Genomic DNA, 27,565 nt, shown 5'->3' with positions numbered 1-27,565 from the left:
TTCACTGGATGGGACAATGGAGCCATTCCACTAGGGGCATACAAGGATTGAAGCTAACATTTCAGTTGGTTGAAATGTGGATAGATGGAGAGAGGGGCAACATCACGAACTATTATAGTCACATTATTTTGCAACTGTATAAATATGTTTCGATCGGTACCACCAAAATTCTTCGAACACCAGAGTTCTAACGAATAAGGTTATTGTTGAATCCAAAAATTTTATATAAAAGATGTTACCCCTTGTTCCGTACATATGTATATGTATATGTATTTTATCTCGCTAATAAAATGTGCATGCTTCCATAAGCTGTTGACATTATTGGTTTACGCAAGAATAAATCTTGGGAACACCAGAATGTGGCCTTGTCAAGAAAAATAATCTTTGGGTCTGCCAATAAGACCCATGAAGTCGCTCACAAAAATGTACCACACTCTTTGGCCAAAAAGTTCATTTTAGCCTATCACAGGAATAAATTAACAATATATGTAACAAAATGATCTATACTGCTAGCACGTTGGGGAATATTACATGCTCATACTTGTAGTAAATATATACTACAACATACATACTTCCTGAGGCAGTTCGGTAGCTGTGAAAGTTTAGATTTCACTGGATGGGACAATGGAGCCATTCCACTAGGGGCATACAAGGATTGAAGGTAACATTTCAGTTGGTTGAAATGTGGATAGATGGAGAGAGGGGCAACATCACGAACTATTATAGTCACATTATTTTTCAATTGTATAAATATGTTTCGATCGCTACCATCAAAATCCTTCGAACACTAGAGTTCTAACGAATAAGGTTAATGTTAAATCCAAAATATTTTTACAAAAGATGTTACCACTTGTTCCGTACATATGTATATGTATATGTATATGTATATGTATATGTATATGTATATGTATATGTATATGTATATGTATATGTATATGTATATGTATATGTATATGTATATGTATTTTTACTAGTGTAGTTTATCTCGTTAATAAAATGTGCTTGCTTACATAAGCAGTTGACATTATTGGTTTCGGTAGGAATAAATCTTGGGAACACCAGAACGTGGCCTTGTCAAGAAAAATAATTCTTGAGTCCGCCAATAAGACCCATGAAGTCGCTCACAAAAATGTACCAGACTCTTTGGCCAAAAAGTTCATTTTAGCCTATCACAGGAATCAATTAACAATATATTTAACAAAACGATCTATACTGCTGGCAATATGGGGAATATTACATGCTCATACACCAAATTAAATATCACTACAAATTTTTTGTTACATATTTGACTGGGATGTTACCATGATATGGGAATAATGAATTTAGAAAAAAGAATTGTGTTCTTGTTATTTTCTGCCAACTCATCAAAAGCTATAATACAAACACTTCAAGTAAATGATCCAACATTTTAATTGCCTTATTATCTCAATAGGCTTAGTGCGTAGGGCCGGAATTCTATAACCTCTACAGCCACATGTTGTACCCAACAATTGAATAAAAATATGATAATAATTTTTTTGAAGCATCAACATCACATGTTATAGTTGTGCAGTGATGAAATTGGATAAACCAGAAATGAGGAAAAGAAGATAGTTTAAACAAGCTTGGTTTTAATGCACAGTAAATTAGTGAGCTAGAAGATCTGAATCATATCACATCCCGAGAACATGATAACTTCGCCTGGAACTAGTAGTCTGTTAACCCATTCATCTAGAGGAATGGTTATTGGAGCAAATCCTATCCAAGGTGGATGACAAATTAAGCTCAAAATGATTTGGATCCACATCAGCAGATCGCAACTTTACTAGCTCACCACTACGTGGAATGCATATATTGATCCCAAGGTGTTTGACATGCTTAAAGGTGAACCAACCGTGCTGTTGTCACACTTATATCAACACAACGCCAAAAGGAAAAAAAATTGTTTTTTTACTTGTATTAAGTGCAAGCTGTCTTGCCAGCACATACCATCAATCCAAGGGGATTTATCACTAAATTCCAAAATTGACTAGACATTATCTCATCACTAGCTTATCTGGATAAAAATTTTGGAGGCACAAGCAACAAATCTTGAGAAAGCTACATGGAGTCACTTGTGTATAAATAGGTCCCGTATGCGTAGCTAATCCACCACCCATATCACTGATAGAATCTAGCAATTTAGAAATTAAAACCCGTTGAGTACCTCTTAGCAAGCATGGCTGCCAAGATATTTGCCCTCCTTGCACTCCTTGCTCTCTCGGTGAGCGCTACCACCGCGTTCATTATTCCACAGTGCTCACTAGCCGCCTCCGCTGCCACTATTCCACAGTACCTCTCACCTATCGCCACCGTCGGATATGAGCACCCGATTGTGCAGTCCAACAGGCTTCAGCAGGCACTTGAAGCTAGCATCCTACAATCACAGGCAGTTGTCCTACAGCAACAGTCTGCCTTACTGCAGCAGCAATCTTTGGCCCATCTGATAGTACAGAGCATCGTGGCACAGCAACAACGCGTTCTTTCGCCGTTCAGCCAGCTAGCCCTGCAGAACCCCGCCGCCTACTTGCAACAACAAATGTTGCTCCAATTCAACCAGCTAGCGGCCATGAACTCCGCTGCCTACTCGCAGCAGCAACTGCTTCCATTCAACCAACTAGCAGTTGCGAACTCCGCCGCTTTATCGCAGCAGCTGTTCAACTCACTTGCTGTGGCTCACCCCGCCGCCTTCTGGCAGCAACAGCAGCTAGTCAACCGAGTGGCTTTGACGAGTCTTACAGCCTTCTTGAAGCAACCCATCGTTGGTTCTACCATCTTCTAAATTCCATATGAATTGTACTTCTATAATAATATTTTCATGTCGACGTGTGTAACTCCTCGGAAATAAGAAAAGTAATGATTGAGACTCTAAAGTCCTATCTGTGTCCAAATGTGTTCTGTTATAGTTTGTGCCATACATTTCACAGCCACCGTACATACTATGTATCGTTCCTTTAGATCCATACTTGTAGTAAATATATACTACAACATACATTCTTCTCGAGGAAGTTCGGTATCGGTGAAAATTTGGATTTTCACTGGATGGGACAATGGAGCCATTCCACTAGGGGCATAGTAGGACTGAAGGTAATATTATAGTTGCTTGAAATGTGCATTGATGGAGAGAGGGGCAACATCACGAACTATTATACACACATTATTTTGCAACTGTATAAATATGTTTCGATCGCTGCCACCAAAATCCTTCGAACATTAGAGTTCTAACCAGTAAGGCTAATGTTGAATCCAAAATATTTTTATAAAAGATGTTACCTCTTGTTCCGTAAATTTGTATATGTATATGTATTTTTACTAGTGTATTTTATCTCGCCAATAAAATGTGCATGCTTCCATAAGCAGTTGACATTATTGGTTTAGGTAGGAACAAATCTTGAGAACACCAGAACATGGCCTTGTCAAGAAAAAAAATCCTTGAGTCCGCCAATAAGACCCATGAAGTCGCTCACAAAAATGTACCGGACTCTTTGGCCAAAAAGTTCATTTTAGCCTATCAGAGGAATAAATTAACAATATACTTAACACAACATTCTATACTGCTAGCAAGATGGAGAATATTACATGCTCATACAGCAAATTAAATATCACCATAAATTTTTTCGTTACATATTTGACTAGGATGTGACAATGATACGGGAATAATGAATTTAGAAAAAAGAATTGTGCTTCCTATTATTTTGTGCCAACTCATCAAAAGCTATAATTCAAACACTTCAAGTAAGTGATCCAACATTTTAATTGCCTTATTATCTTAATAGGCTTAGTGCATAGGGCCGGAGTTCTATCGTCTCTACAGCCACATGTTGTACCCAACAATTGAATGGAAATATGATAATATTTTTTTTGGAGCATCAACATCACATGTTATAGTTGTGGAGTGATGAAGTTGGCTAATCCATAAATGAGGAAAAGAAGATAGTTTAAGCAAGCTTGGTTTTAAATTAGTGAGTTAGAAGATCTGATTCATATCGCATCCCGAGAACATGATAACTTTGCCTGGAACTAGTAGTCTGTTAACCCATTCATCTAGAGGAATGGTTATTGGCGCAAATCCTATCCAAGGTGGATGACAAATTAAGCTTAAAATGATTTGGATCCACATCAGCACATCGCAACTTTACTGGCTCACCATTACGTGGAATGCATACATTGATCCCAAGGTGTTTGACATACTTAAAGGTGAACCAACTGTGCTGTTGTCACACTTATATCAACACAATGCCAAAAGGAAAAAAAAAGTTTCTTTTTTACTTGTATTAAGTGTAAGCTGTCTTGCCAGCACATACCATCAATCCAAGGGGATTTATCACTAAATTCCAAAATTGATTAGATACTATGTCATCACTAGCTTATCTGGATAAAAATTTTAGAGGCACAAGCAACAAATATTGAGAAAGCTACATGGAGTCTCTTGTGTATAAATAGGTCCCGTATGCGTAGGTAATCCACCACCCATATCACTGATAGAATCTAGCAATTTAGAAATTAAAACCCGTTGAGTACCTCTTAGCAAGCATGGCTGCCAAGATATTTGCCCTCCTTGCACTCCTTGCTCTCTCGGTGAGCGCTACCACCGCGTTCATTATTCCACAGTGCTCACTAGCCGCCTCCGCTGCCACTATTCCACAGTACCTCTCACCTATCGCCGCTGTCGGATATGAGCACCCGATTGTGCAGTCCAACAGGCTTCAGCAGGCACTTGCAGCTAGCATCCTACAATCACAGGCAGTTGTCCTACAGCAATAGTCTGTCTTACTGCAGCAGCAATCTTTGGCCCATCTGATAGTACAGAGCATCGTGGCACAGCAACAACGCGTTCTTTCGCCGTTCAGCCAAGTAGCCCTGCAGAACCCCGCCGCCTACTTGCAACAACAGATGTTGCTCCAATTCAACCAGCTAGCGGCCATGAACTCCGCTGTCTACTCGCAGCAGCAACTGCTTCCATTCAACCAACTAGCAGTTGCGAACTCCGCCGCTTTATCGCAGCAGCTGTTCAACCCACTTGCTGTGGCTCACCCCGCCGCCTTCTGGCAGCAACAGTAGCTAGTCAACCGAGTGGATTTGACGAGTCTTACAGCCTTCTTGAAGCAACCCATCGTTGGTTCTACCATCTTCTAAATTCCATATGAATTGTACTTCTATAATAATATTTTCATGCCGATGTGTGTAACTCCTCGGAAATAAGAAAAGTAATGATTGAGACTCTAAAGTCCTATCTGTGTCCAAATGTGTTCTGTTATAGTTTGTGCCATACATTTCACAGCCACCGTACATACTATGTATCGTTCCTTTAGATCCATACTTGTAGTAAATATATACTACAACATACATTCTTCTCGAGGAAGTTCGGTAGCTGTGAAAGTTTGGATTTTCACTAGATGGGACAATGGAGCCATTCCACTAGGGGCATAGTAGGATTGAAGGTAATATTATAGTTACTTGAAATGTGCATTGATGGAGAGAGGGGCAACATCACGAACTATTATACACACATTATTTTGCAACTGTATAAATATGTTTCGATCGCTGCCACCAAAATCCTTCGAACATTAGAGTTCTAACCAGTAAGGCTAATGTTGAATCCAAAATATTTTTATAAAAGATGTTACCTCTTGTTCCGTAAATTTGTATATATGTACCCTATGCTTAAAAGATGTTATCACAGAAATAAATTAACAATATTTGATTCATTTGTTCGCGATATGTACTTTTCATTATGTACACTATGCTGTCAAATATTCGCCCTGTTTAATGTATTTGTTCGTCGTATATTATTATTTATTCGCGATGTTTAACTTTTTGTTTGTAAAAATAACTATTTGTTCATTATGTTCAATTTTTTGGTCATCAGAATAATTATTTGTTCGCATTGTTGAAATATTTAATCCCAGTCGCTGAAACTAACTATTTAGTATTAAAAACATAACTTTTTTAAGAAATATCATGCAAACATAATCAAGAGTGGTCTTTTTTTTTACAATCTTATCATAAGAAAGATAATGGTGCAATCAGAATTTATTTTGGATGCACGGTTTAAGATTTAAAATTTTTTTAGTAGAATCTCTCCTTACATGCAGATGATGTCATCAATTTGTCTTTATCTGCATGTATGTTTTTGTTATTTTATTTCCTTTTCGTGAGAGTATCGTGTGTAGTTTGGTTTACTGGGCTAATGTTTGGCGTAGTTTACTGGGCTAACGTTTGGTGGCCCATTTAGTGTGCGTAGATTCTTAAGGTGATGGTTCGCCGAACATCACCTCAAGCGATAGTTAATCACGCCCACCATCAACTTGATTTGTCCGCTAAATATAAATCAGCAAACAACAATGAGACATGCATTTTCCACTTTCCTGGTGAATAAAGATCTATGAGAGTTTCAGAAGTATTCCTTTTTCTTTTTTCTTTTTTTTGATTTTCTTTCCTTTGTCTTTTCCTTTGAACACCCTTTTACCTTTACTCAGCTATTAAAAGAACTACACACAGAGATGCCTAGTTCAAGGAGATCTAGAAGGTAAGCTGATCCACGAATCAAAAGACGGTTCCCATTTTCATCCTTTCACCCCCAAAGTGAAGGGATAATACTTTTTTTTAGATTACACAGTACAACTAAAACACTCACAACGTACACACACTCACACCCCTATGAACAAACATACACAAACCCTACCCCTATGAGCATCTTCGAAGACTGAGCCAGCAAATTCTCAAGATTGACGAAATCACCACAACCTCACTGTCGACGGGAACGTCGCCTACCGCTGAATGCATGACGCCGTTAAATCCCAGAATATTCGCTCCCATGAGGAGTCGAACCCAGGATCTCGGACGCTAAGTGAAGGCATAATCTTAGTAATGCTATGCAGAGTACCTGATCGATACAGTGTGTGCTACATTACATAATTAAAAAAAAGATTATTTTTAAGAGGCGTTATGAAACACGAGCCCAAATCACGAAACTCAATATTGTAATGACCCTCGTGTCACTTGTACGTGACACATACAGCTCAATTTTTCACTGATACCGTAAGCTTAACTACTGTGGGTGACTTTACGGTCACTTGGATTTTGGGGAGAGCACCTCGAGTCCACCCATGAAGGGTCTTAGAGGCTCAGGAATCACAATCGACCCATCGTCCTGTTGAAAATTCTCAAGAATGCATACTATCAGACGAGGCACTGCAACAGCCGTTGCGTTTAGTGTATGGACAAATTGAGTAGGCCCGCCAGCTGCCTTCCCTTTCTTGGCATTCGCTGGTGGAGGCTCTGAGGGTGTTGGACGGTAACGGATGCCAAGTCGCCTACTTTGATAGTCTGTGCAGTTAGATGCACTGGAGATCTGCAAGTTTTGATCAGGAACCATCAGCACGATTGCACACGAAATGGGATAGAGGACGAAATTATCAGGAGATGTAGAAGCCTGGAATACTTGTTTCTTACCTCACCATATCGCTCGAGGCCTGGCATCCATGCCTCAATGTCAAATTTCCGGTAAGCTGGTGCACCCAAATCTCCAGTTGCCATGTCCAAAGTTCTATTAAAAAGGGGGAATATTGGCATTGGTTTTAGTACACTAGTGTCAATGAAATTTCATCTACAAAACAGATGTGGCACAAAAATTATAACGAATAGGACATACTTGAAATGAAGTCCAAGTGAAGCATAAAGATCCTCTTCAATCGTAATAAGTTCTTCATGCCATTTGTCACTTTCCTCTGGCCGACAGAATATGAACATCTCAACTTTGCTAAATTGATGTACTCGATAGAGGCCCCTGTTCAGGATAAAAATGACACACTAAGCAATTTTACAAAAGCACAGCACAGTAAAATAAATCTCAATGCGGAGCAAGTGGAATGTCTTCATATCAATTACTTTTTTATGCCTTCAAAAAGAACTACATAATCTCACTACATCTACATTTTCATACTATGGTGAAATTTCATAAATCAATAACCCAGTCAATCAAAATCTTTTAAGGAAAAAGGAAAACAGACTAACCTAGTGGCAGCACCTGCTGCACCAGCTTCCGTGCGAAAACAGTGTGAATAGGCTACATATTTTAAAGGCAAAGCAGAATCGAGAAGTATTGAATCCATGTGGATGCCTCCAACAGGAATTTCAGCAGTTCCTATGAGACACTGATCGCTGTTCTCTATTGAGTAGACCTACACAGCAATGTGCAAACAACCATATTACCACCACTGAAACAATAACTTCAAATGTATCTCTTCTGAGGAGGAGAAAATGTAGTACTGAAACCAGGAGGGTGAACAAATACTCCTCATCAGGAAAAGGTGAAACTTTAGGACACGTGTGGTCAACTTTTCTAACATTTGTAGTGGCTAATCTTATGTTTTGGAGACTCAGTGGATGCTCAAAACAAAAATTCTGTTTTGATCACAGGGGCTACTCCACAATACCAAACAGTTGCTAATGCAAACATATGACAATGAAAAAAGAACTAGTCATTAGACCAAAGTTGTGCTAGAGTGGCTATCCTCATGTCAATTACAATATAAATAATTAATAGTGAATACTATGTTAAACAGGGGAGACCAGGAGATCATACCTGAGTGTTTTGGGCCCTTGGCTGGAAGCCGCATTTCTCAACAACAGATGACCGCACAATCTCTGGAGTTATGAGTGGTGTGAAACCCTTTTTCGAGACCTCTGAAATAGCCCAATTTATAAGGGCCATCTCCAACAAAACAGCTTCATTCTTTAAGTAGTAGAACTTTGAACCACTGACCTGTGCAACACAGTATGGACCTTGTGTAAAAAAGAAAGACCAAACAATACATCCACTTATACAGTAACTTCATAATATAAGACAAATTAACTAGATCGTTTTTCAGATAAAATTTCAAAACTATTTACTTAATGTCATTCAGTTGGACTTTAGGTGTCCTGATAAATCTCTTAGGGAACAACTAACCACAATGTCTTTGGAAGTAAAGTTGTCATAGTTATACCTCGGCTGCTGCATCAAAATCAAATAAATCAAGTTCCTTTCCAAGCTGAAGGTGATCTTTGATTGTGAAATTGAAGCTCCTCTGACTTCCTACCTGCACAGTTCAAACTAAAGAAATTATTGAATGTACAAAAGTGCAAAGGCAGCAAGAAATTTATACAACAACACGCTACCTCCTTCCGGACAACAGAGCTTTCTTCACTGCCTACAGGAACATCTGGATGTGTAGCGTTAGGAATACTTTGTGCTTCAAGTTGAAGCTTATCAGTCAGCTCAACAAGATCCTCTTCAAGTCCAATAAGCGTCTTTTTCAGGTTCTTGCCTGCAGAAACTCAAAATGGGTAAAAACAGATATAGGTGATCCTTAGCTTCCTGCTTGAATTTTAAAATATGCTCATTCTACCTTCTTCAACAAGGGCTTGGCGCACTGATGGATCTAGTTTCCCTTTCATCTTGTTAGCAACTGCATTTCTTTCAGCTCGGAGCCGTTCAACCTCCTGCCATCTGTAATAATTAGGAATTTGTTGCTATGGTTCTGTTACCACCATATTACAGTCTGGAACTGAATAACTAACTGTATTCAGCAAGTGCGTGCATTGACACATGTCTAACTATTGCACATGTCTTTAGCTGAAGATAAAACTTTAAGGAACTGCTTAAAAGGAACTAGCAGATGTGCATCATAAAAATAGTACATGAACAAGGATCAAGAACCTGAGGATCTTAGAGATCAGCAACTTAGCTTTGACTATCACGAATGACAAATTGATAGGAGAATCTTAAATAAGCTAATTGCCAACCAATGCGACAAGATGAATTTCAATAATAATATGTAAATGTTTGCTATTATTTAATGTTGACACGTAATGCATAATAAGGCATGTCTGGAGGAGCTCCATAATAAGCACAGAGATTTTATGAGTTCCTGCATTCACGTAAATATTACAAACAGGCAACCACGATTATTGGGTCCATTTTCTAACATTTTTCACCTAGAAAAAGTAGCCTTTACTGAATGAGTAACTGCGCAAGTTCATGAATCCAATCATTGGACAGTTAAAACAACAGTTCAATGATAAGTTCAGATGAAAATTCTAGCAACCATCTGCACACCATTCTAAGGCCTCATAATCCATACTCTAGAAAATGAACTTATTACGGTGCAGGCTTCTCTATTGCACAATCTAGCACGGCACAATCGGACAGGAGACAGCTTGAACAATTGGAACAGAGAGTTACGACTACGGCATTGTGAAAGCTCCTGACCTTCTGCAGCGCGAGGTACTGGTCGTACAGCTCGAGGACGAGGTCGAGGTTGGCGGCAGAGTTCCTGCTCCGGATATTGTCAGCGACGGCGTCCCGGTTGTCCCGGATCCACTTGAAGTCAATCGCCGCCTTCCACTGCGGCCTCACCGCGCCACCACCTCCTCCACCCGCGCCGCCGCCGCCGCCTGCAGCCAAAAATCGAAGCTTGTATGTCTGGCTACGAATGAATCAACGAATCAAGGCTCAAGCTCTTACCTTTGGTGTCGGGCTCAACGGCGGTCGTGGCGGCGGCGGAGGCGGAGGAGAGGAGGCGGGGGTGGGGCCGGCGGAGGAGGGAGCGGGTGAGGGTCCGGAGCGGGGAGAAGGAGGCGGTGGTTGTGGCCGCGGAGGAGGAGAGGAAGCGGCCGCAGGTCAGCATCTCGCCGGCGAGGTGGAGGTGGCCGGCGGGCGGCGCGCCGGCGGATAGGTGACGGGGATAAGAGAAGGGTGGGGTTTGGGGGGCGCACGGGGCAGAGGCTTGGCAATGGCAAAGGTGAGTTTCGACCGTTCGATCAGACGGACGGGTGGATGGATCGTTGCGCAAACATTTTCCATTTGGACTCAAATTGAGTACTACTCCCTCGCTCAAAAAAACAATCACTCTAGAATTCAAACTTTATCTCAAAAATTAAATCATCTTATCTTATTTAAAAAATATATATGAATAAAAAAATAAATTAATATTAAATATGAATAATAAATAGGAGCAAACATAGTCATTTTATCTTTTTATTAATTTATTCTAAAATTTAGACTACACTACAAATTTACTAAAACGTGAATCTACAAAATATACTATAATCTTCCTCAAATGGCTGGAAAGAATTATATTTTATATCCAACAAAAGAATCGAGTCTAGTGTTAAGTCAAACAAGTGACAGAAAGAAACAACTGGACCCCCACAGTTCATAGATATCAGTTAAAATTCATGAAATTCGTAAAAATAGGATAAAATCTTATTTTTCCAACAACATTATCATAAAAACAATTGGTATTTTTACCTTTATTTTATTTACTTTTTGATGTACTATGACCTTGTTTAGTTGCTCCCGTAAAATTTTTAAAATGTATTTTTTTCATATTTAAAATATTAAATATAGACTAATCACAAAATAAATTAGAGAATTCGTCTGTAAACTACTAGACGAATCTAACGAGTCTAATTAATCCGCGCATAGTTGCTTATTAGATTCGTCTCGTAATTTATAAGCAAACTATGCAATTAATTTTTTATTTCATCTAGATTTAACACTTAATGCATGTAAGATTCCTGTTCGATAGGATAAATTTGAAATTTTGAATTTTACAACTAAAACCTATAATAATGTCAACATTTGACCAAGATCCTCGTTGGCATGCAAAACACCATCTCGGTTCTGCAGGGAAAGGTCCAGTGGTCAACCGAAACGCATCCTCTGCGCAATCGCGTCACCTCCCACCCGCCAGCCGCGTGCACCTCCGGCGACCACCGCCCCCGACCCGCCCGTCTCCCCCGCCGGCCGGCGGCGATGGCGCCCCGCGGCGGCCAGTCCTACGGGTTCCCGATCTACTGCGCGGCCTGGTTGCCCCTCGCCCACATCCTCAAACCCGACCCGCCCGCCGCCGACGCGGACGCGGACGCCTCCCCCTCCTCTCCACCGCCCCCGATGGCAGCGCTCGGCGGCGGCGGCGGGGAGGGCCGGAGCGGCGTGCCCAACAAGCTCGTCGTGGCCGCGCTGGGCCCGGCGGGGGAAGAGGCGGCCCTCTCCCCCGAGGCGGTGAGCGATCCCGTCCTCCCCCAGATCCCGCGCCGGTCCTGCGTGGCGCTGAGTATCCCGTGCTGATTTGCTGTTTCGTGGTGGTGGTGGTGGTGGGCAGGTGGTCGAGGTGAAGACCAAGGAGGAGGTGCCGTACAGGATGGCCGTCCACCCGCGCGGCGACGGCGTGCTCTGCGCCTTCCCCAACGGATGCAGGTAGCTGCCCCTCCTCGCCTCGGGTCACATCCTTGGAGTTGCTCACTCGGTGCGCTGCGTCTGCTGTTGCCTGATATTTGTGTTCTGATCTGTGCTGGTGATCAAACATTTGTACCCTTCCATGTATTGCTTCGGTAATGTGGGTAATTAGTTAGCTTGCTGCTTCTGCGTTGCTTACGGCCGGAACAATTCATTGGGAGTATTTTGTGAAATTCTACCGGATTGTCAAATAAGTCGCGACTAGTGAATTAGTGATAAGATAATTTTTTTTTTTTTGTTCCAGCCTCCAGGGAATGCATTATAGTGTAGACTGGGCCGATTCCTTTCGAGAAGGTATCTTCTTATGTTGATTCTTGCTAGTAACAAGTTACATGGCCTGAAGAGGATTGTGGTATTTGTGAATTGTCTTGTTATGTAGCCTAGGCCGTTCCATCCATGGTTCTTGCTTTAACAGCATTTGGGGAATTATGGATTAGTTTCTGTTTCTGTAGCTAATTTAATGTGTCATCATTTGTTAACTTTGTGGACAATTTTGAATCTTGAGGCATAGTTTGGGCCTGCACCTTGCTTGGTTGTTAGTATAGATGATTGGTGGCTGAGAAAGATCAGCTGCAAATATACCTCATATGCTTTGCCAGCCATCTCTTATTCTGCAAAACAAAACTTTAAAGTTTGTTGAAAATTTTGGCTTTTGTAGTTTTAACTATGGAAACACTCATGTAGGTTGTATCGATGGGAATCACAGGAAGGAGATGAACCACGTAAGCTAGCTTTGGAGCCTGACCAGGAAGCATTAACAGATCTAAAAGATGCTGGTTTGCAATTGGCCGTATCATTCAGTGGAGAAGGTTCAATACTTGTGACCGGTGGTGAGGTAAGTTAATAATGTTCGTATTTTACTGTTTAGTAGTTCTTGTTGATATTTTAGTATTTTAGGTTCTTATTATTTCCTTTCCTATTGTGAATAACTCTAGGAGTCTAGGTACATCAAGTACCTAGTTTGGAATATATTCTATTTTCAACTTTATTTAATAAGCTAAGCAAGATATGTCTAATCGTTTTTGTTCTGCTGAGTCTGACATATAAATGTCAAACAAAGTCTTATGAAGATCTACTAGCTCTAATTGTTTGTGGGTGTGATATTCTTCATGGCTTCATGCAGTTACCAATGTGAACTACAGGCTGTGATCATCTTGAGCAACAGTTTTGCGTACAGACTAATGTAGCCAAATAATTAACTCATCTTAGCAACTTAACAAACATTTGACAAAACTGACAACAATAGTTGTGGGGGATTCTAATAGTTGGTTGACGTAACTGGAGAATTAGGTGTATAATGTTTATGTTAACCAAGGGATTCTTCTTGTTTCCTGGTCTATGTGGTACAGAAATCTTTGGCAAGAATGTGAAGCCAGGTCATTTTTAATAAGTGAATGAAATTGTAGGACTTTTAACATATGGACAGACAAACCAACATTTGAGTATGTGCTTTTTTTCGATTTCTTTGTTTTCTCCATGGTTGCTTCATCACCTTAATTTGTAGGTCAAATACATGCTTATCAGTTTCAGTAGGTTTAACCATTGTTGACTGGTTTTAATAATCATTTTTTTGCTAGCAAATTGTTTTTGAGCACTAACATTTAGCGTTGCTTTTACATTATGGTAATGCAAATCTAGTTTGCCTCCATTTAAATAGATAGCTTTTTAAAGCATAATCTTGCATTTATGCTTTGCGGTGTTAATGGTTTCTTGTTTCTGGGTGCTTCTGTTATAGCAGTGAAAACTTATGATTATTGACATGCGTTCGTTTCTTTCTATTATTCTTTTGTAGGATGGACATTTAAGGGTCTTCAAATGGCCTGCCATGGAGTCTGTTCTTACAGAAGCTGATACTAAAACATCAATTAAGGATCTTAGTTTCAGGTAAAAAAGGGTTTATTAAAATTTTTGTTCCCTTTTGAATTTGTTTGCAAGATACTGATGGAATTCTTGTGCCTGGAACCTGCTTTCAGTTCCGATGAGAAGTTTCTTGCTGTGAATAGGAGCAGTGGCCCATGTAGAGTGTGGGATTTGCTGTCATCTGAAGTTGTAGCTAATTTGCCAAGAGAAGCAGTGTGTATCATTTTTGGACAAAATGCATTAGTTTAATGATTCGACATCATTAACTCAATGATTCTGTGTCTTGTATAAGTGAGTTTCTCATATGTACATTTTCAGGGAGAAATATTCGGATTCTGCAGATTCTCTAATAAGATTGACAGCAGTAACATCTTATTTATAACAGCAATGCAAGGTAACATTAAGATTTAAGTTGACCCTATCACGAATTGTTTTTGTTGATGAGCTTGATGCAAGACAGTAACAGAGTAATGCTGCTTTTCAGGTGATTATGGGAAAATAATATCTTGGAATACTACCTCATGGACAAGAGTTGGATCAAAGAAAATAACTCGTGAGGCTATTTCAGCTTTCGCTGTGTCGCCTGATGGTGCTCTTCTTGCAATGTGAGCATGGAAACATATTGTTGGCATCCTATTTTATTTAGTACTCAGCTTTAGGAGATAACATGGCTGCATTTCCTTGGAAATCTTATTTTTTGCCCATGATATCCAGTGGAACAATTGAAGGAACCATTATTGTACTAGCGTCAAAAGATATGCGAACACTCATTACAGTTAAAAAGGCTCATCTTGGCATTGTAACTACGCTCGCCTTCTCCCAGGATTCCAGGTTAGGATCTTCATTCTACTTAGAGCTGACGAGTCCTGAAAACAAACATGCAATTTCTCAATGCAGTTGGTTTACATCATTTCAGAACATTGCTGTCGACTTCCTTTGACTCAACTGCAAGGGTGACATCAGTTGGGTCCCCAAAGAGTAATGGTATGCCACATCTGTAGTTCTTAGATTTATGATTTATTTCTCCCAGTTATTCTTTGCATGCCCTATGCTAAAAAATTGATGCTCGTGTTTTGACAGGTACAGGTGTGTGGCCCATGCTACTAGTTATCATTCTAGCAATTTTGGTATACTACTGTATGCAGCACAAGGAAGAGCTTTTGGCAATGTTGCAGCGTTGAGATAAATTTTTGTTCAGGCGCACTGCTGATATCACATTTACCTGCCTTTGTGATTACCTGATCCTCTGCATGAGATATGTGCGGTATTCTTTAGAGATTGAGCAAATTTGGTCTTAGGTCAACTGCCATTATTTTATCTAGGACAGCGGAACAGCAAAAGGTGTTTACGCCTTTACCTTGTCATGCTTGTATAAAAAGGGGCATGTACTCATGTCCTCTAAAGTTTTGTAAGTTGATGTCCTCGAGTGATAGTCGTCTGTAGTTATGTTTCTTCTTGCTTGATTCACATACGAGTTATGAGGAGATTGTCCCAAGGGTCCAATATAGAGTTCAAAAACAGTTTACTATGTATGCTCTTATTAAAAAAAAATTCAAAGAGCCTCTTAGTGTGCCTATGGATGTGATGGTCAATTTTGGATGACGAAAAAGGGTTGTTACGCTATGCTCTGCATCTCTCTGTTCGGATGAATGAACACTGGTTTCTCCATGCCTATGATATGTATGTTTGCTGAAGTACATTTTTCACACGTCCATATATTAGTCTTTTTTTAAAAATAAAACCATATATTATAGTCAATGTTATGCTACTTTGTTCACTATCCCTGCTACGTACACGTACTGCCAATGTTTCCCAGCAGTGACGTGCAGTCATGCACTACAGACGGATAAAACTTCTGGACGAACACAAAATGACTAGGGATGTGTTCACTCCCCAACTCCAAACTTTCCAAATTTTCCATCACATCGAAATCACATCGAAACATTAAATATAGCAAATGACTCATGCATGGAGTATTAAATATAGATAAATAAAAAAACTAATTACATAGTTTTGATGTATGTTGCGAGACGAATCTTTTGAGCTTAGTTAGCCTATAATAGGACAATATTTACCACAAACAAATAAAAAGTGCTACAGTATGCTACATAGTCCGATGTGATTTTTTCTACCAGTTTTTCGCGTATCTAAACACACCCTAGCTTGAAGAACAGACATCCCAAAAGTGTCAGCATGTGCACTGTGCATGACCTTATCCTAAACCTAAATGAATTGTGAGAGGTGCACCAAATTTCCTTTTAGGAAAAAGAAAAGAAAAAGAAAACCTGAAGCTAATTGGTTGGATGCTTCTCACTCCGTCCCAGAGAAGCTTCACCCACAGCCAACAGCACAGACTACAACTTCCACATCTCACTTGATGACCCACAACGACCTGCAACAACCGTCCGGTCCGAACAACGGAACAATTGATGCACACTGCCTTCAGATCAGAGGTGACAGGGCTACGCCTACCCTGCCTACTTTAACCACACACCATTAGCGTTGCAAACGGAAGCTTCGCTTTAATGAGGTGTTAGAGTCCTGACAGGGACTTGGCCTGTCTGGGTAGTTGTGGTGGCTTGTCAGCTAGAGCTGAGCAGGCAAATCCAACAAGGCTTCTCCGGCTGCAATCACAATGCTTGGGTCTCGTCTCCTTTTGGTGAACAGGGCGATAGCATCCAATTCATTCAGGATTGGAATTTGGAGCAGAACCAATTCCCCGCTGGCATGATCCACAAGTAATTCATCTGCTTTCATGTTGTACACTTTGGGTGTGTTTAGTTCATTTTGTAAAATTTTGTAAAAATGTAAACATGACATTTGAAGTATTAAATGAAGTCTATTTGCAAAACTTTTTTGCATAGATGGGTTGTAAATCGCGAGACGAATCTAATGATGCTAATTAATCCATGTTTAATCAATAATTAGCGAATGGTTACTGTAGCATCACTGTTGCAAATCATGGATTAAGTAGGCTCATTAGAATCGTCTCGCGATTTACAGCCCATCCATGCAAAAAGTTTTGTAAATAGACTTCATTTAGTATTTCAAATTAGTAAGATACCATTTCACTTTAATGCGTTTACGACTTTTTTGTGTTTACATGTAAAAAACTAAACAGGGCCTTTATCTTGATGTGGTGCCTGCATCTGAATCTTAAGAAATGTGAGACTCATGTTTGAAAAGAGCGAATGCTCCCACAAGTGAATGAGAAACTATGGTCCCAATTCCTCCAGCAGATGAACATCATGAACATACCCAATGGCCATATAAGCCAGAGTCTTGAGAACTAGAACTCTAGAAGTCATGCTCTCATGGTGGGTCATGAATCATGATAGATTCACAGAAACAAGAGATCAGTGGGCAAAATTGTGCAGAATGTGTCTTCATCTCATTCATATCATTCAGACATTCAACAACAACAAACACAAGTGATCTCGCACATACAAAACCTCTTTCTGTCAGGAATTCTTATGTACAATTTCTGACGATCCGCAGCTTATGCACAAACTCTGTTTATTTACTTTCTACTGCATACTGATCGAGTGATCATACCGGGAACTAGGAGAAGGTGACATTTTTACCTTCCCCTGTGGGCACCCAAAATTTCGCAAACCAACACCACCATCCCCCCCTCCGAGCTCCAAAGCTGCAACTCTTCTCCGATCACTTCTCGTCGGTGTCAACCGGTTCACTGCGGCATCTCGCCGGAGCTGACGCCGGCGGCCGAGGGCCCGGACCTCGTCGGCAAGCGCTGACAGCTCCCGGCGCCGAACGACGCCGACCTCCCTGCCCCGACGCCGGCCATCTCCAGCGAGTCTGCGAGCTTCAGAAGCCTCATGATCTTCCCGAGCCCCGTCAAGTCCTCCTCCCGCCCGCTGCTCGATGCCGGCGCCCGGAACGAGACGTCCGGCCACGCCCGCCGCGGCAGCGCCACCATGGACGCGGCCCGCCTGACAGCGCGGTCCGGCACACCGCCGCGCTCGGCGTCCTCTGCCCGCCGAGGGACACCGGCGGCGCCAGGATCTGGGTCCGGCTCGCCGCCTGGCGTGGCCGTGGCCGCGCCCGGCGCGGCGGCGGCGGCGGAGGCGACCTGGACGGGCGCGCGGCATAGCGGGCAGTTGACGTGGGCGCGGAGCCAGGTGTCGATGCACCCGCGGTGGAACGCGTGGCCGCACCGCGGCAGCAGGCGCAGCGTCTCGCCGTCGCGGAACTCGGCGAGGCACACCGCGCAGCTGCCGCCGTCGACCGCGCCGGCGCCGCCGCGCTTCTTGGCGTCGTAGACCACCGCGGCGATCGCCGCGATGGCGCGCTCGTCGAGCCCCTTGGTCCGGATGTACCACACGTGGTGCACCCCGTCGCCGTCGGCCGCCTCCTCCTCCTCCTCCTCCTCCCCGTCGCCCGCCACCGCGCCAGCCAGCACCTGGCCGCCCTCCTCGTCACCCTGGGCCAGTGCCGCCTCGCGCGCCCGCCGCCGCCTCCGCCGCCGCCGCACGAGGCGGTGGACAAGGAGCGCGAGGAGGAGCACCGCGGAGACGGCGAGCAGGGACGCCGAGAGCGCGATGAGCGGCGTCGGCAGCCGGCCCGACCTGAGGTGCACGGTGGCGGCATGGGACGCCGGCGGCGGGCAGAGGCGGTAGAAGGCGCACGCGTCGGAGCAGTTGTTGACGCAGGCGAAAGGGTCCGGCGGGAACAGGAGGCCGCCGGAGGGGGTCGCGTCCCGCTGCGGCAGCGGCAGCGGCCCCGGCGGCTTCGGCCGCGGCTCCGGCCCCGTCTTGGGCTTGGGCGGCTTCGGCTTCGGCTTCGGCCGCGGCAGCGGCTTCTGCTCCTCCTGCTCCGGCGGCGGCGGCATGGCTGCTTTGCCTTGACGCGCCTCGACCGTGGGAGACGACGCGGTGTCGCGGACTCGCGGTTGGGTCCAAGTCGCGTGTGAATGTGTGGGATTTTAGCGTGGTGATGTGGGGGAAGGGTGACCGGGGAGAAGTGGCAGTGGTTCGTGTGCAGCATTTTTTCATGAATTCTATAGAAACTTGTATTTAAAAAAAACAATTTGATGGTGATTGTGATGTTACTGAACTATGGCACTATGCATCATGGGTCTCTCTCTCTCTCTCTCTCTCTCTCTGCGTGTGTGGTAGTGAGTAGTTTAAAAGCAAAGGGTTGGAAAAAGATCTCTCGCGAATATCTTGCTTTGGACTCCAAATTGACAGAGTAGTCATTGTTTAACAAACCCGATTTCTTTCGTGTTATTTATCTCAGAGGAATGCTAACGTTTTTCTAGATTAAAAGAGCAATGCTAAAGTGTGGACGGATTAATCAATAAAGTAAGACTTTGGGAGGTTTATTTCAACTTCAGCTTCACCTGTTTCTGGAAAAATCAAAACGCTGTAGCATAACTTGTTTCGTAAACCCGAGGTTCATGGAAATCGAACATGAAGCAGTTTTTAACTTCACCAGCAGCCTTGACACGTCGGAACGAAGAAACAACCCTCCCAAACAACCTTCAAGATGAAAATAAATTATGGAACTACGTTTGACAGCTGTGACCAAAGTTTTTTGCAGATCAATTTTGTGAGGAAGAAAAAAAGGAAATATTTTTTGCACGGCTACAAAAATGGGAATACTCTAACCGTCACGTGTGAAGCTTGGAGCCGTGCGTTGGAATGAACCGGTTGACAAGGGGCGATCACCACCAATTCTCTTGTTTACAAGGCACCGGAAGCTTCTCAGATTGGTTCGACTAGCAGCCCCAAACAAATCAAAGGTTTGATCAGTCAGGTGCGAATGGGAATGCACTCAAGCGAGACCTTAAATATCTGTTTTCCCGCCTCGCTAGAACACTTAGTTCGCTTCTTGGTCAACTGCTGTAAGATCAACATTGACTTTCATTCTTACTGCCGCTAATCTGGGAACATATATATTTAGATGTGAGTGTGTCTACGTTGTGAGTGTCGGAGTTGGAATGTGCAATAGCTGGGGGGAAATCCAGCAACATTGGGTACAAAAAAGATAGGTTTGATGATGGGATTGATTGTGGCTGTAGCAGATAGTCAGGTCGGTGGAGGGTTTAATTTCACACACACATCATCATTATCATGATCGTGATGATGCGAGACATACATGGACAGGCGTGGGAGTTGGACGGAAGCAGCAGCAGCTGCAGTCAGTAGATGCGGTTCGGTGTTGGGTGGCTGTTGGACGACACGATAGCTCCTCCCAGTCCCGGTCCCAGCTTATTTTTCACCCAGCCCCCTCCCATGCCGACGGTATCGCACCCGTGGGCTCCTCGACGACGCCGGCTGCACACGTGTGGCTGCCTGGCTGTTCGCACGTACGGTCTCCTCGACCTGGGCTTTGTACGCAGCTACGTACGGTCGCATACGCAAGTAGGAGGAGGCTAGCTGCTGCGTGGAGTGTACAGTGTGCACTTTCTTTGGCCTGTTTGGTCTCTGTGCCAGAGATACTAGAAAGCTTTGACAATTAATTACGATATTAAATTAAATCAATTTATAAAATTAATTCTAGAACCTTACGCTAGGAATCCTAAAAAATCTAATAAAACATTTGACGCGTGATTAAATGATGGTTACTGCAGCACCACTGTAGTCAATTATCAATTAATTACCGTCATTAGATTCGTCGTGAAAAGTTATACTCATCTCTAAAATTTTTTTGTAAATAGACTTTATTTAGCACTCTATACATGCGAAATTCTTTTCTCGGCTTGTGTGCGCTAGGAAAACCAAACAAAGCCTTTCTTTCATGATTTCATCACGTCTCGAGGGGCTTGCTGAAAATGGAGGACGCTGCAGCAGCCGAGCGGCGTGGCGTCGTCTCCGGCGGGCGGGGCGGGGCCTGTGGGGGCGTGGCGGGCACGGGGCCCACACGCGTCGGGCTGCGGGGCCGCTTGCTCTGCCCGCACGCCACGCTAGACCGCGACGCGCCTACGCCCGCGTGGCGCCAGAGGAGATAGGGGTGGGCAAAATATAACCGAAACCGATTAACCGAACCGAACCGGTCCACTTTAACCGCAAAAATCGGTTAATTCGGTTAACGGTTAATTTTGCGGTTAAATTTTTTGAGATATTCTTTAACCGCATATTATTTCGGTTTTGATGTGCCACTAACCGATTTAACCGAATTAACCGATTTAGCAAGTTGAGTGTAATATGTATTTATCTTATGTCTTAAATATATGTATAATCATGTGAGATATCAAGAATTCTTGGTTTTCATAATTAAGATATCTAAGTGAGGCTACATTAATTGTTTTTCTAGCTTTCTAAGCTTATTTTAGTGGCCAATAGCTTGTAGTTGATGTCATAATTTCATTCTAATTTGCTTGTTATTTATGTATTGTATACATTACGGTTAACCGCAAAACCGAACCGATTTAACCGCAACCGAATTTACGCGGTTAAAAAATTTCTAGCTACAATTTCGATTAAGAGTTTGTCATAACCGAAATATTTCAAAATCATATTAACCGAACCGATTTAACCGCACTAACCGAATGCCCAGCCCTAAGAGGAGAGCTGATGAAATGATAATGCGACGGGGGTTGGCAGTTGGGGGCGCCGTCGTGGTCACTGCACGGTGGGGCCACGAATGTTGACTATACTGCAGCACACATCAAACATAAGGAGTACGATCCGACAAGAGACAAAAAAAAAAAAGCGAAAATTGACTCTCCGTTGAAAGCAAGCATCCCCATGTACTGACGCCCTCTACGCGTTGAGCAAGCCCAGCCACGGGAGTTGTACGTGTTGTGTACTTGTGTTACAAAATTCGTGTGCCTACCATGAGGACCCGGGTTGGGTCGACAACGTGTTTTTTTATAGAAACACAGTACAGACGTAAACATTCATAAACACGCATGCACACTTATGAATACATGCACACAATTCTACCTCTGAATACCTCCGAGAAACACCTCCGAGGGTCGACAACGTGTTTCCACGGTGCGGTGCCGGCGGGTGGGGTCGGATAGGGCTGGAAACGAGCCAAGCCGAGCCCGGCTCGGCTAGGCTCGGTGCATGAGCGAGCCGAGCCTGGCTTGGCTCGACAATTTGGCGAGCTCACCGAGGAGGCTCGGCTCGAAGCCGGCTCACGAGCCTGACACAAAATATATATTATGCAGTTAGTATATGACTAGTGCATATATATATATATATATATATATATATATATATATATATATATATATATATATATATATATATATATATATATATAAAGCGTATACATATGTTGAAAGTAATCAATAAACAATAATCATGTTAAGCATAGATATAGATTAATATTGATTGTCGGTATCCCGACCGGGGGTCCGGATCCTAACTAGTAAATGCTGCGTGTTTTCTCGTCCCAGATGTTGATGCAGGAGGCAACACAGTAACATACGGGTTTATCCTGGTTCCGGCCGCGGGGCCGTACGTCCAGCAAAGGTGGTGTGCGAGGGCACTGTATTATCTTGCACTCGGAGTGCTTGTAGTAGGGGGTACAAGCAAGGCGAGAGAGGGAGGGAGGCTCCCAAGTCTCTGCTAAAAGAGGAGTCGGTTGAGGTGAGTGCTCAGTGGAGCTGAGAGTGTGGGGATGATCGATAACGTAGGTGATCGCGGTTGCTGATGTCCAGAACGTCCTGAACGTCCCCTTTTAAAGGAAGCACGCCTCCTCCTTTTATAGTCGCAAGGAGGGGCGGTGTATATGAGCAGGGGAACGTGGAAGTCGTCGTCGTCCCCCGAATTGCGGGGGTGCAGTGGTCGAACACTGTAGGAAGTACACTGGGAGGCATGGCGTCGGGCGTGGCAGTCGTCCTTGGTCCTGCGGAGATCGCGCCGGCATCCTGCCAGTTCTAGCAGGCGGCGTGGTCGTCGCTGTAGGACGCTCAGTCCTCCGGACGTGGCGTTCCGTGGGCCCTGCAGGTCGGGGTCCTGTGTGTTCCAGCGGTGGCAGGGCACGTGGCGGTCCCGGACCCCCTTGGATAAAGTGCTGGTGCGCGCAGGGTTGCGCCTTAGGGTTGCGCGGAGATCCCGGACCCCTCGAGGGGGGAGGTCCGGGACTCCGGCTGCGTGCGCTGTGCGCCTCTCATGGAGGGGCACGTGGCGTCGCTGGACCCCTTCCCAAGAAGGAGGTGGGTCCGGGGCCATACGTGTGATGAGGTGGAGTCTGGACGGCCGGAGTTGGCAGAATAGTAACGGGAGCAGTGCCGAGCGTGCTCCGTCCCGCGTCGCAGGTCCCACAGTGCGCCACAGCGCCCGGGATGGCGGAGCAGTGACCGGAGTTGGCGGATGGGACTCCGGTCACAGCCACTGTGGGGAATGGCGGCCTGACGCCGTCTGTCCTGAGCATTGTGGAGGAGTTATTGGCGTTCAGTGCCTTCGTACGACGGGCGGTTGAGCGGCGGGGCCGTTTGTCCCTTATGCCGACCGGTGGCCTCGAGCGAGGCGGAGACGAGTTGCCCGCTTGAGGGTAGTTCGCTGCCCTCGAGTGAGGCGGAGACGATTTGCCCGCTCGAGGGTAGATTCGCTACCCTCCAGCGAGGCGGAGACGATTTGCCCGCTCGAGGGTAGATTCGCTACCCTCGAGCGAGGCGGAGGTGCGGGGTGCAATCGAGGGTCCCGATGGGAGCCCTAGAGAAAGGCGGAGATCGTTCTGCAGGCCCGAAAGGAGTGCGAATGGGTCGCACGCTGGGCTTCTTTGAGTCCTTTGCTTTCTTCCAGATCGGAAGGAGGCCGTGGACCTTTGTGGGCCCAGTTGCCTAAACACGTGTTTGCGCCTTTTAGAGTGATCTTAGTACCCCGATTAGGGTATCCCTAATCGTGGTACCCGACAGTAGCCCCCGAGGCTTTGGTCGAGTCAAGGGATTCGGCCAAAGGGTAACTCGGCAATTTCCCCCTTTGACGTGATCGGTCTGTGCTGTGCACCCGCCAGGCGCGTCTGGGCGCCAGCCCAGCGGATGTGACAACTCGTCGGTTGGGGCAGTGTGCCTGCGGAGAGAGTACTTCGAGGCGCGCGCCTTTTTTGCTTTGTTTGTTCTGGGGACAAGGCGTGTCCGTGCGCTGAGAAGGGCCAGGGCGACGATGGCGCCTGTTGCTTGGCAGCTGGCGCTTTCGTCGTGCTGTCCCGCGCTCAGGGCTTTGGCCCCGCTTTCCCTGGTTGCCTTGCGTCGCGCCGTTCGAGGGCGGTCGGCCTGAGCCGATGCTGTGCCGCTCAGCGTCCAGGGGTTCCGCTTCGCTTTATTTCGTTCGGTCGTGTCTCGGCACGGTAACCGAGGGCGTCCTTTGCTCGTGGAGTGCCGCGCCATCATGGGTGGTCCAAGCCTTCGTCCTTCGACAAGCTTGAAGCTTGGCGCCTGACGCAGCTATAAATAGGGGTCGTGGGGTTCCCTTTCTTCTCCAACTTCCCTGCTCTTTCTTCCAGCATTGCCTAAGTCTTGTAATGTTTTCTTTTGCTTTTCGTGACCGGCCCCCAGATGGGGTGGCCAGGCTTATTTAGGCTTTGGTGCTAGAAGAATGCTTGCGAGCGGCGGGAGAAGACCGGAGAGGGCGTGCGCACCATCCCTCAGCTTCAGTGGGATCAGCAGAAGAGCATTGGGCCCGAGGGGTCCTGCTCCTGCGATGTCCCTTAGCCTGAAGGGGGATGGAGTTGCCTGACCATGTGTTATTGCCATAAATTAACAGAATTAATTTATGGGCCGAAAGCAAGATGGGCTTAAAGAAGAAGATTGAAGAAGACTTGTAAATCGGCTCCTGCGTGAGCATCTGGGCCACATGGGCCATGTATCCTTAGATTTAGTTTAAGGTTAGAGATAGAGTCCAATCGGGACAAGATTAGTTTAGATTGTTTCCCAAGTCTCCGGACTATAAATATGTACCCTTTGTTATTCGTAAAGGGAGAGCATCATCACGTCTCGCAAACAACAACTCTCGGCGCATCGCCACCCCTAATCCTAGGGTTTCATCCAAGTAAGCGCCATGCTGCCCTGATCGCTTCTCGCGATCAGGGCAGCGTTGTTCTTGCTTTTACCTTGGTATTACTCGTACTGAAGCGTTTTTGATGGCAAGTAATACTAGTTATCTTGATATTCGTAGCATGGCTTCTAGTAGATCCGTTGTGTTTCGTTGCTTATCATCTACGAATATCAAGTTGTCTCTGTGCAGTCACGTTTCAATCTCATGCTAGTTCTTGTTGCATAGAATTAGTTGCACAGAGATAACACCCTGCTTCCTTTATGTTTAGTAGATCTGATCTGTTATGGTTTGCTCTTGTTCTTAAGAGTTGGCGTAATATCTGCTAGGTTAGGCCTTGCAAACGGATTGGACGATCCGGTGGCGTCTTAGATGCTTTGCTTTAGTCTTAACAGGGAATTGATCCGGGAATCGGCTTTTGCTAGTTCTTAGGCCTCTGTTTTGGTTATGGTTTAGTTATCTGCTACGTTTATTAGGCCTAGTCACGTGTAGGATGTTCCGATCTAGCAGTGAAGCCTTTACCGTTGTGGATTAGATCAACTAGATTTAATTGAAGCAGTTTTACAGTTATTTGCTTTAATCATCAATATTTGGATGTAACAGATCCCATCTGACACCGGGACTCGATCGGCTCTTTAAAGCCGATGCAAGAGTTGTCCCGGGGAGCCGACCACGGCTCGGACTTACGTTTCCACGTGTTTGTGTGTGCAGGTCAATCATCGCAAGCACGTCTGCACCTTCCTGATCGGGTATAGGTCAGGTGGCATGTCCTGCGTCTTCACAAGCCGCGGCGCGTTGCTGGAATTGCGGGCCGTCGACGAGGGAGCAGTGCCTGCCAGCGCCCCGGCGACCTCCCGGCTCTTCGTGTTGCCCGTCGCTGCTCGCCGGTGGGTTTCGACCGACAACACATTCTGGCACACCCGGTGGGACCACTCTCGGCAACAACGTCCACTGCAACAATGACTAGAGCTCAAGATCAAGAACCCGCTCCCAAGCCCATCACGTATGAAGAGCTCTCTCCTGAACACAAGAGGAAGTATGATGAGATCAAAGCTCTGTTGGAAGCCGATCTCATCGGCTCTTTTGAGAGGACCCGCAACCATGGCATCAGGTGGAAGGGGTTCTCACCAGAAGGCACTCTCGACAATGTAGATCTGTCTGTGCCATCAGAAGAGCGCACCAGAGCCCTGCGTTAGGAGATGAACTACATGGTGGCCCATGCGCTTCATCGGCACTCTCAGAGCCTGATGAACGAACTCGAGCGCATGGCGCATCGCGTCATCCAGGAGATAATCAAGAACCAGTACTCTCCATCGGGCCCAACCTTGGGGAGTCACACAGAGGAAGCTGCACTGCATTCTAGGCCGCAATTGCCATTCTCATTTGCGGCTCCAAAACCACAGAGCGCGCCGATCTACGTCATCCACAAGATCGGCGGTGATCCTGGAAAAGGCCAGTTCCTCAGCGAGCCACCCAAGGAGATCCCGCATGGCTACACGTGCGCCTACATCCCTGACAATGTCAACCCAACACGCTCGGTGCAGATGGTAAACCCGAGAGCTTCTGGAGCAGACGCGGAGAAACAAGCGTGGCTGGCAAAGTACGCTACTGGGCCGAGTGCTGAGCCATCGCACCCAGGAGTTCTCAGTGTGGAGCAGGTCAGCGCAATACTGAGAGACCAGTTCGGCATCCTGCCCAAGAGGAAAGCGATTGGCTATTCCAAGCCGTATCCAAGTGACTATGACTTGATCCCACTGCCACCCAAGTATCGGCTTCCTGAGTTCACCAAGTTCAACGGGTCAGAAGGAGCCAGCTCCATCGAGCACATGAGCCGATACTTAACGCAGCTTGGGATGATCTCAGTGTCGGATCCGTTAAGGGTCCGGTTCTTCGGCCCATCCCTTACAGGCCCAGCTTTTGAATGGTATGCATCACTGGCTCCGGATTCGGTTCGGACTTGGAGGCAGCTTGAAGATCAATTCCATACCCAGTACCACTCGGAGTCTGCTGAAGCTGGAATTGCCGACCTCGCCCAAGTCAGGCAGAAGCGAGGAGAGACTGTGTCAGAATACATACAGCGCTTCAGGGAGGTCAAGAACCGATGCTACTTGTCGTGCATCACAGAGAAGGAGGCAGTCGACCTGGCTATCCTGGGACTCGCTAAGCCGATCAAGGATGCGGCTTTTCAGTTGGAGTTCACATCTCTAGCGCACCTGGTGCAGAAGCTTACAGCATACGAACATTACCATCTTGAGCTGTACCAGGACAAGTTCAAGCACCATGTAAACATGGCCCAGGCGGAAGAATCTGACGACTTTGGCGAGGAGCAAGAAGTAGCCGTGGCAGAGTGGACTCGGGGGGCAAACCCCGTCCCGTGCAAATGGATCAAGCAGTAAGGGCTTGTGAAAGGCTTCGACTTCGACGTGACCAA

At 45.2% G+C, this 27,565-nt stretch overlaps 4 protein-coding genes and 1 pseudogene across 5 annotated transcripts; 3 read left to right on the top strand and 2 right to left on the bottom strand.

Moving 5' to 3' along the window:
• Positions 1 to 2,149: 2,149 nt before the first annotated feature.
• On the top strand, positions 2,150 to 2,895 carry LOC120644943 (zein-alpha PMS1-like). Its single transcript, XM_039921688.1, has one exon. It carries the CDS (start codon positions 2,198 to 2,200, stop codon positions 2,798 to 2,800), a length of 603 nt encoding a protein of 200 aa, XP_039777622.1. The 5' UTR covers positions 2,150 to 2,197; the 3' UTR covers positions 2,801 to 2,895.
• Positions 2,896 to 4,502: 1,607 nt separating this feature from the next.
• LOC120645839 lies at positions 4,503 to 5,154 on the top strand (annotated as a pseudogene).
• A 1,709-nt stretch (positions 5,155 to 6,863) lies between these two features.
• Positions 6,864 to 10,789, bottom strand: LOC120644937 (serine--tRNA ligase, chloroplastic/mitochondrial-like). 2 transcript variants are annotated; one of them, XM_039921681.1, is made up of 10 exons: positions 10,529 to 10,789; positions 10,274 to 10,458; positions 9,411 to 9,504; positions 9,181 to 9,329; positions 9,009 to 9,101; positions 8,606 to 8,785; positions 8,035 to 8,201; positions 7,673 to 7,807; positions 7,474 to 7,567; positions 6,864 to 7,372 (listed from the first exon to the last, which is right to left on the bottom strand). In XM_039921681.1, the coding sequence occupies exons 1-10, from the start codon at positions 10,689 to 10,691 to the stop codon at positions 7,091 to 7,093; spliced, it is 1,542 nt and encodes a 513-aa protein (XP_039777615.1). In that variant the 5' UTR covers positions 10,692 to 10,789; the 3' UTR covers positions 6,864 to 7,090. The 2 variants fall into 2 exon arrangements, with proteins under 2 accessions (XP_039777615.1, XP_039777616.1); XM_039921682.1 differs by lacking the exon at positions 10,529 to 10,789 and having other exon boundaries at positions 9,411 to 9,511; positions 10,274 to 10,403.
• Positions 10,790 to 11,806: 1,017 nt separating this feature from the next.
• Positions 11,807 to 15,740, top strand: LOC120644935 (SEC12-like protein 2). Its single transcript, XM_039921679.1, has 10 exons — positions 11,807 to 12,070; positions 12,171 to 12,265; positions 12,989 to 13,139; positions 14,097 to 14,188; positions 14,278 to 14,377; positions 14,483 to 14,558; positions 14,649 to 14,769; positions 14,879 to 14,995; positions 15,081 to 15,148; positions 15,245 to 15,740. Exons 1-10 carry the CDS (start codon positions 11,822 to 11,824, stop codon positions 15,343 to 15,345), a joined length of 1,170 nt encoding a protein of 389 aa, XP_039777613.1. The 5' UTR covers positions 11,807 to 11,821; the 3' UTR covers positions 15,346 to 15,740.
• Positions 15,741 to 17,533: 1,793 nt separating this feature from the next.
• LOC120644934 (E3 ubiquitin-protein ligase RING1-like) lies at positions 17,534 to 19,187 on the bottom strand. The gene has a single exon (XM_039921678.1). The coding sequence runs from the start codon at positions 19,014 to 19,016 to the stop codon at positions 17,856 to 17,858; it is 1,161 nt and encodes a 386-aa protein (XP_039777612.1). The 5' UTR covers positions 19,017 to 19,187; the 3' UTR covers positions 17,534 to 17,855.
• Positions 19,188 to 27,565: the final 8,378 nt, after the last annotated feature.

Source organism: Panicum virgatum, chromosome 8K, assembly GCF_016808335.1.
Source record: "Panicum virgatum strain AP13 chromosome 8K, P.virgatum_v5, whole genome shotgun sequence".
NCBI classification, from domain to species: Eukaryota; Viridiplantae; Streptophyta; class Magnoliopsida; order Poales; family Poaceae; genus Panicum; species Panicum virgatum.
Note: the sequence above shows the minus strand (reverse complement) of the source record. Positions and strands in the feature narration are given on the sequence as shown.

What these genes read in the sequence shown, in the direction of transcription:
- LOC120644943 (XM_039921688.1), top strand. Translation starts at nt 2,198, where the DNA reads ATGGCTGCCAAGATATTTGCCCTCCTTGCACTCCTTGCTCTCTCGGTG.
- LOC120644937 (XM_039921681.1), bottom strand. Translation starts at nt 10,691, where the DNA reads ATGCTGACCTGCGGCCGCTTCCTCTCCTCCTCCGCGGCCACAACCACC. An exon ending in CGTTGAGCCCGACACCAAAG is followed by an intron (nt 10,459 to 10,528) that starts GTAAGAGCTTGA and finishes TTTTGGCTGCAG; the next exon opens with GCGGCGGCGGCGGCGCGGGT. An exon ending in GCCTCGAGCGATATGGTGAG is followed by an intron (nt 7,373 to 7,473) that starts GTAAGAAACAAG and finishes CAAAACTTGCAG; the next exon opens with ATCTCCAGTGCATCTAACTG.
- LOC120644935 (XM_039921679.1), top strand. Translation starts at nt 11,822, where the DNA reads ATGGCGCCCCGCGGCGGCCAGTCCTACGGGTTCCCGATCTACTGCGCG. An exon ending in ATTAAGGATCTTAGTTTCAG is followed by an intron (nt 14,189 to 14,277) that starts GTAAAAAAGGGT and finishes ACCTGCTTTCAG; the next exon opens with TTCCGATGAGAAGTTTCTTG. An exon ending in TGGGTCCCCAAAGAGTAATG is followed by an intron (nt 15,149 to 15,244) that starts GTATGCCACATC and finishes GTGTTTTGACAG; the next exon opens with GTACAGGTGTGTGGCCCATG.
- LOC120644934 (XM_039921678.1), bottom strand. Translation starts at nt 19,016, where the DNA reads ATGCCGCCGCCGCCGGAGCAGGAGGAGCAGAAGCCGCTGCCGCGGCCG.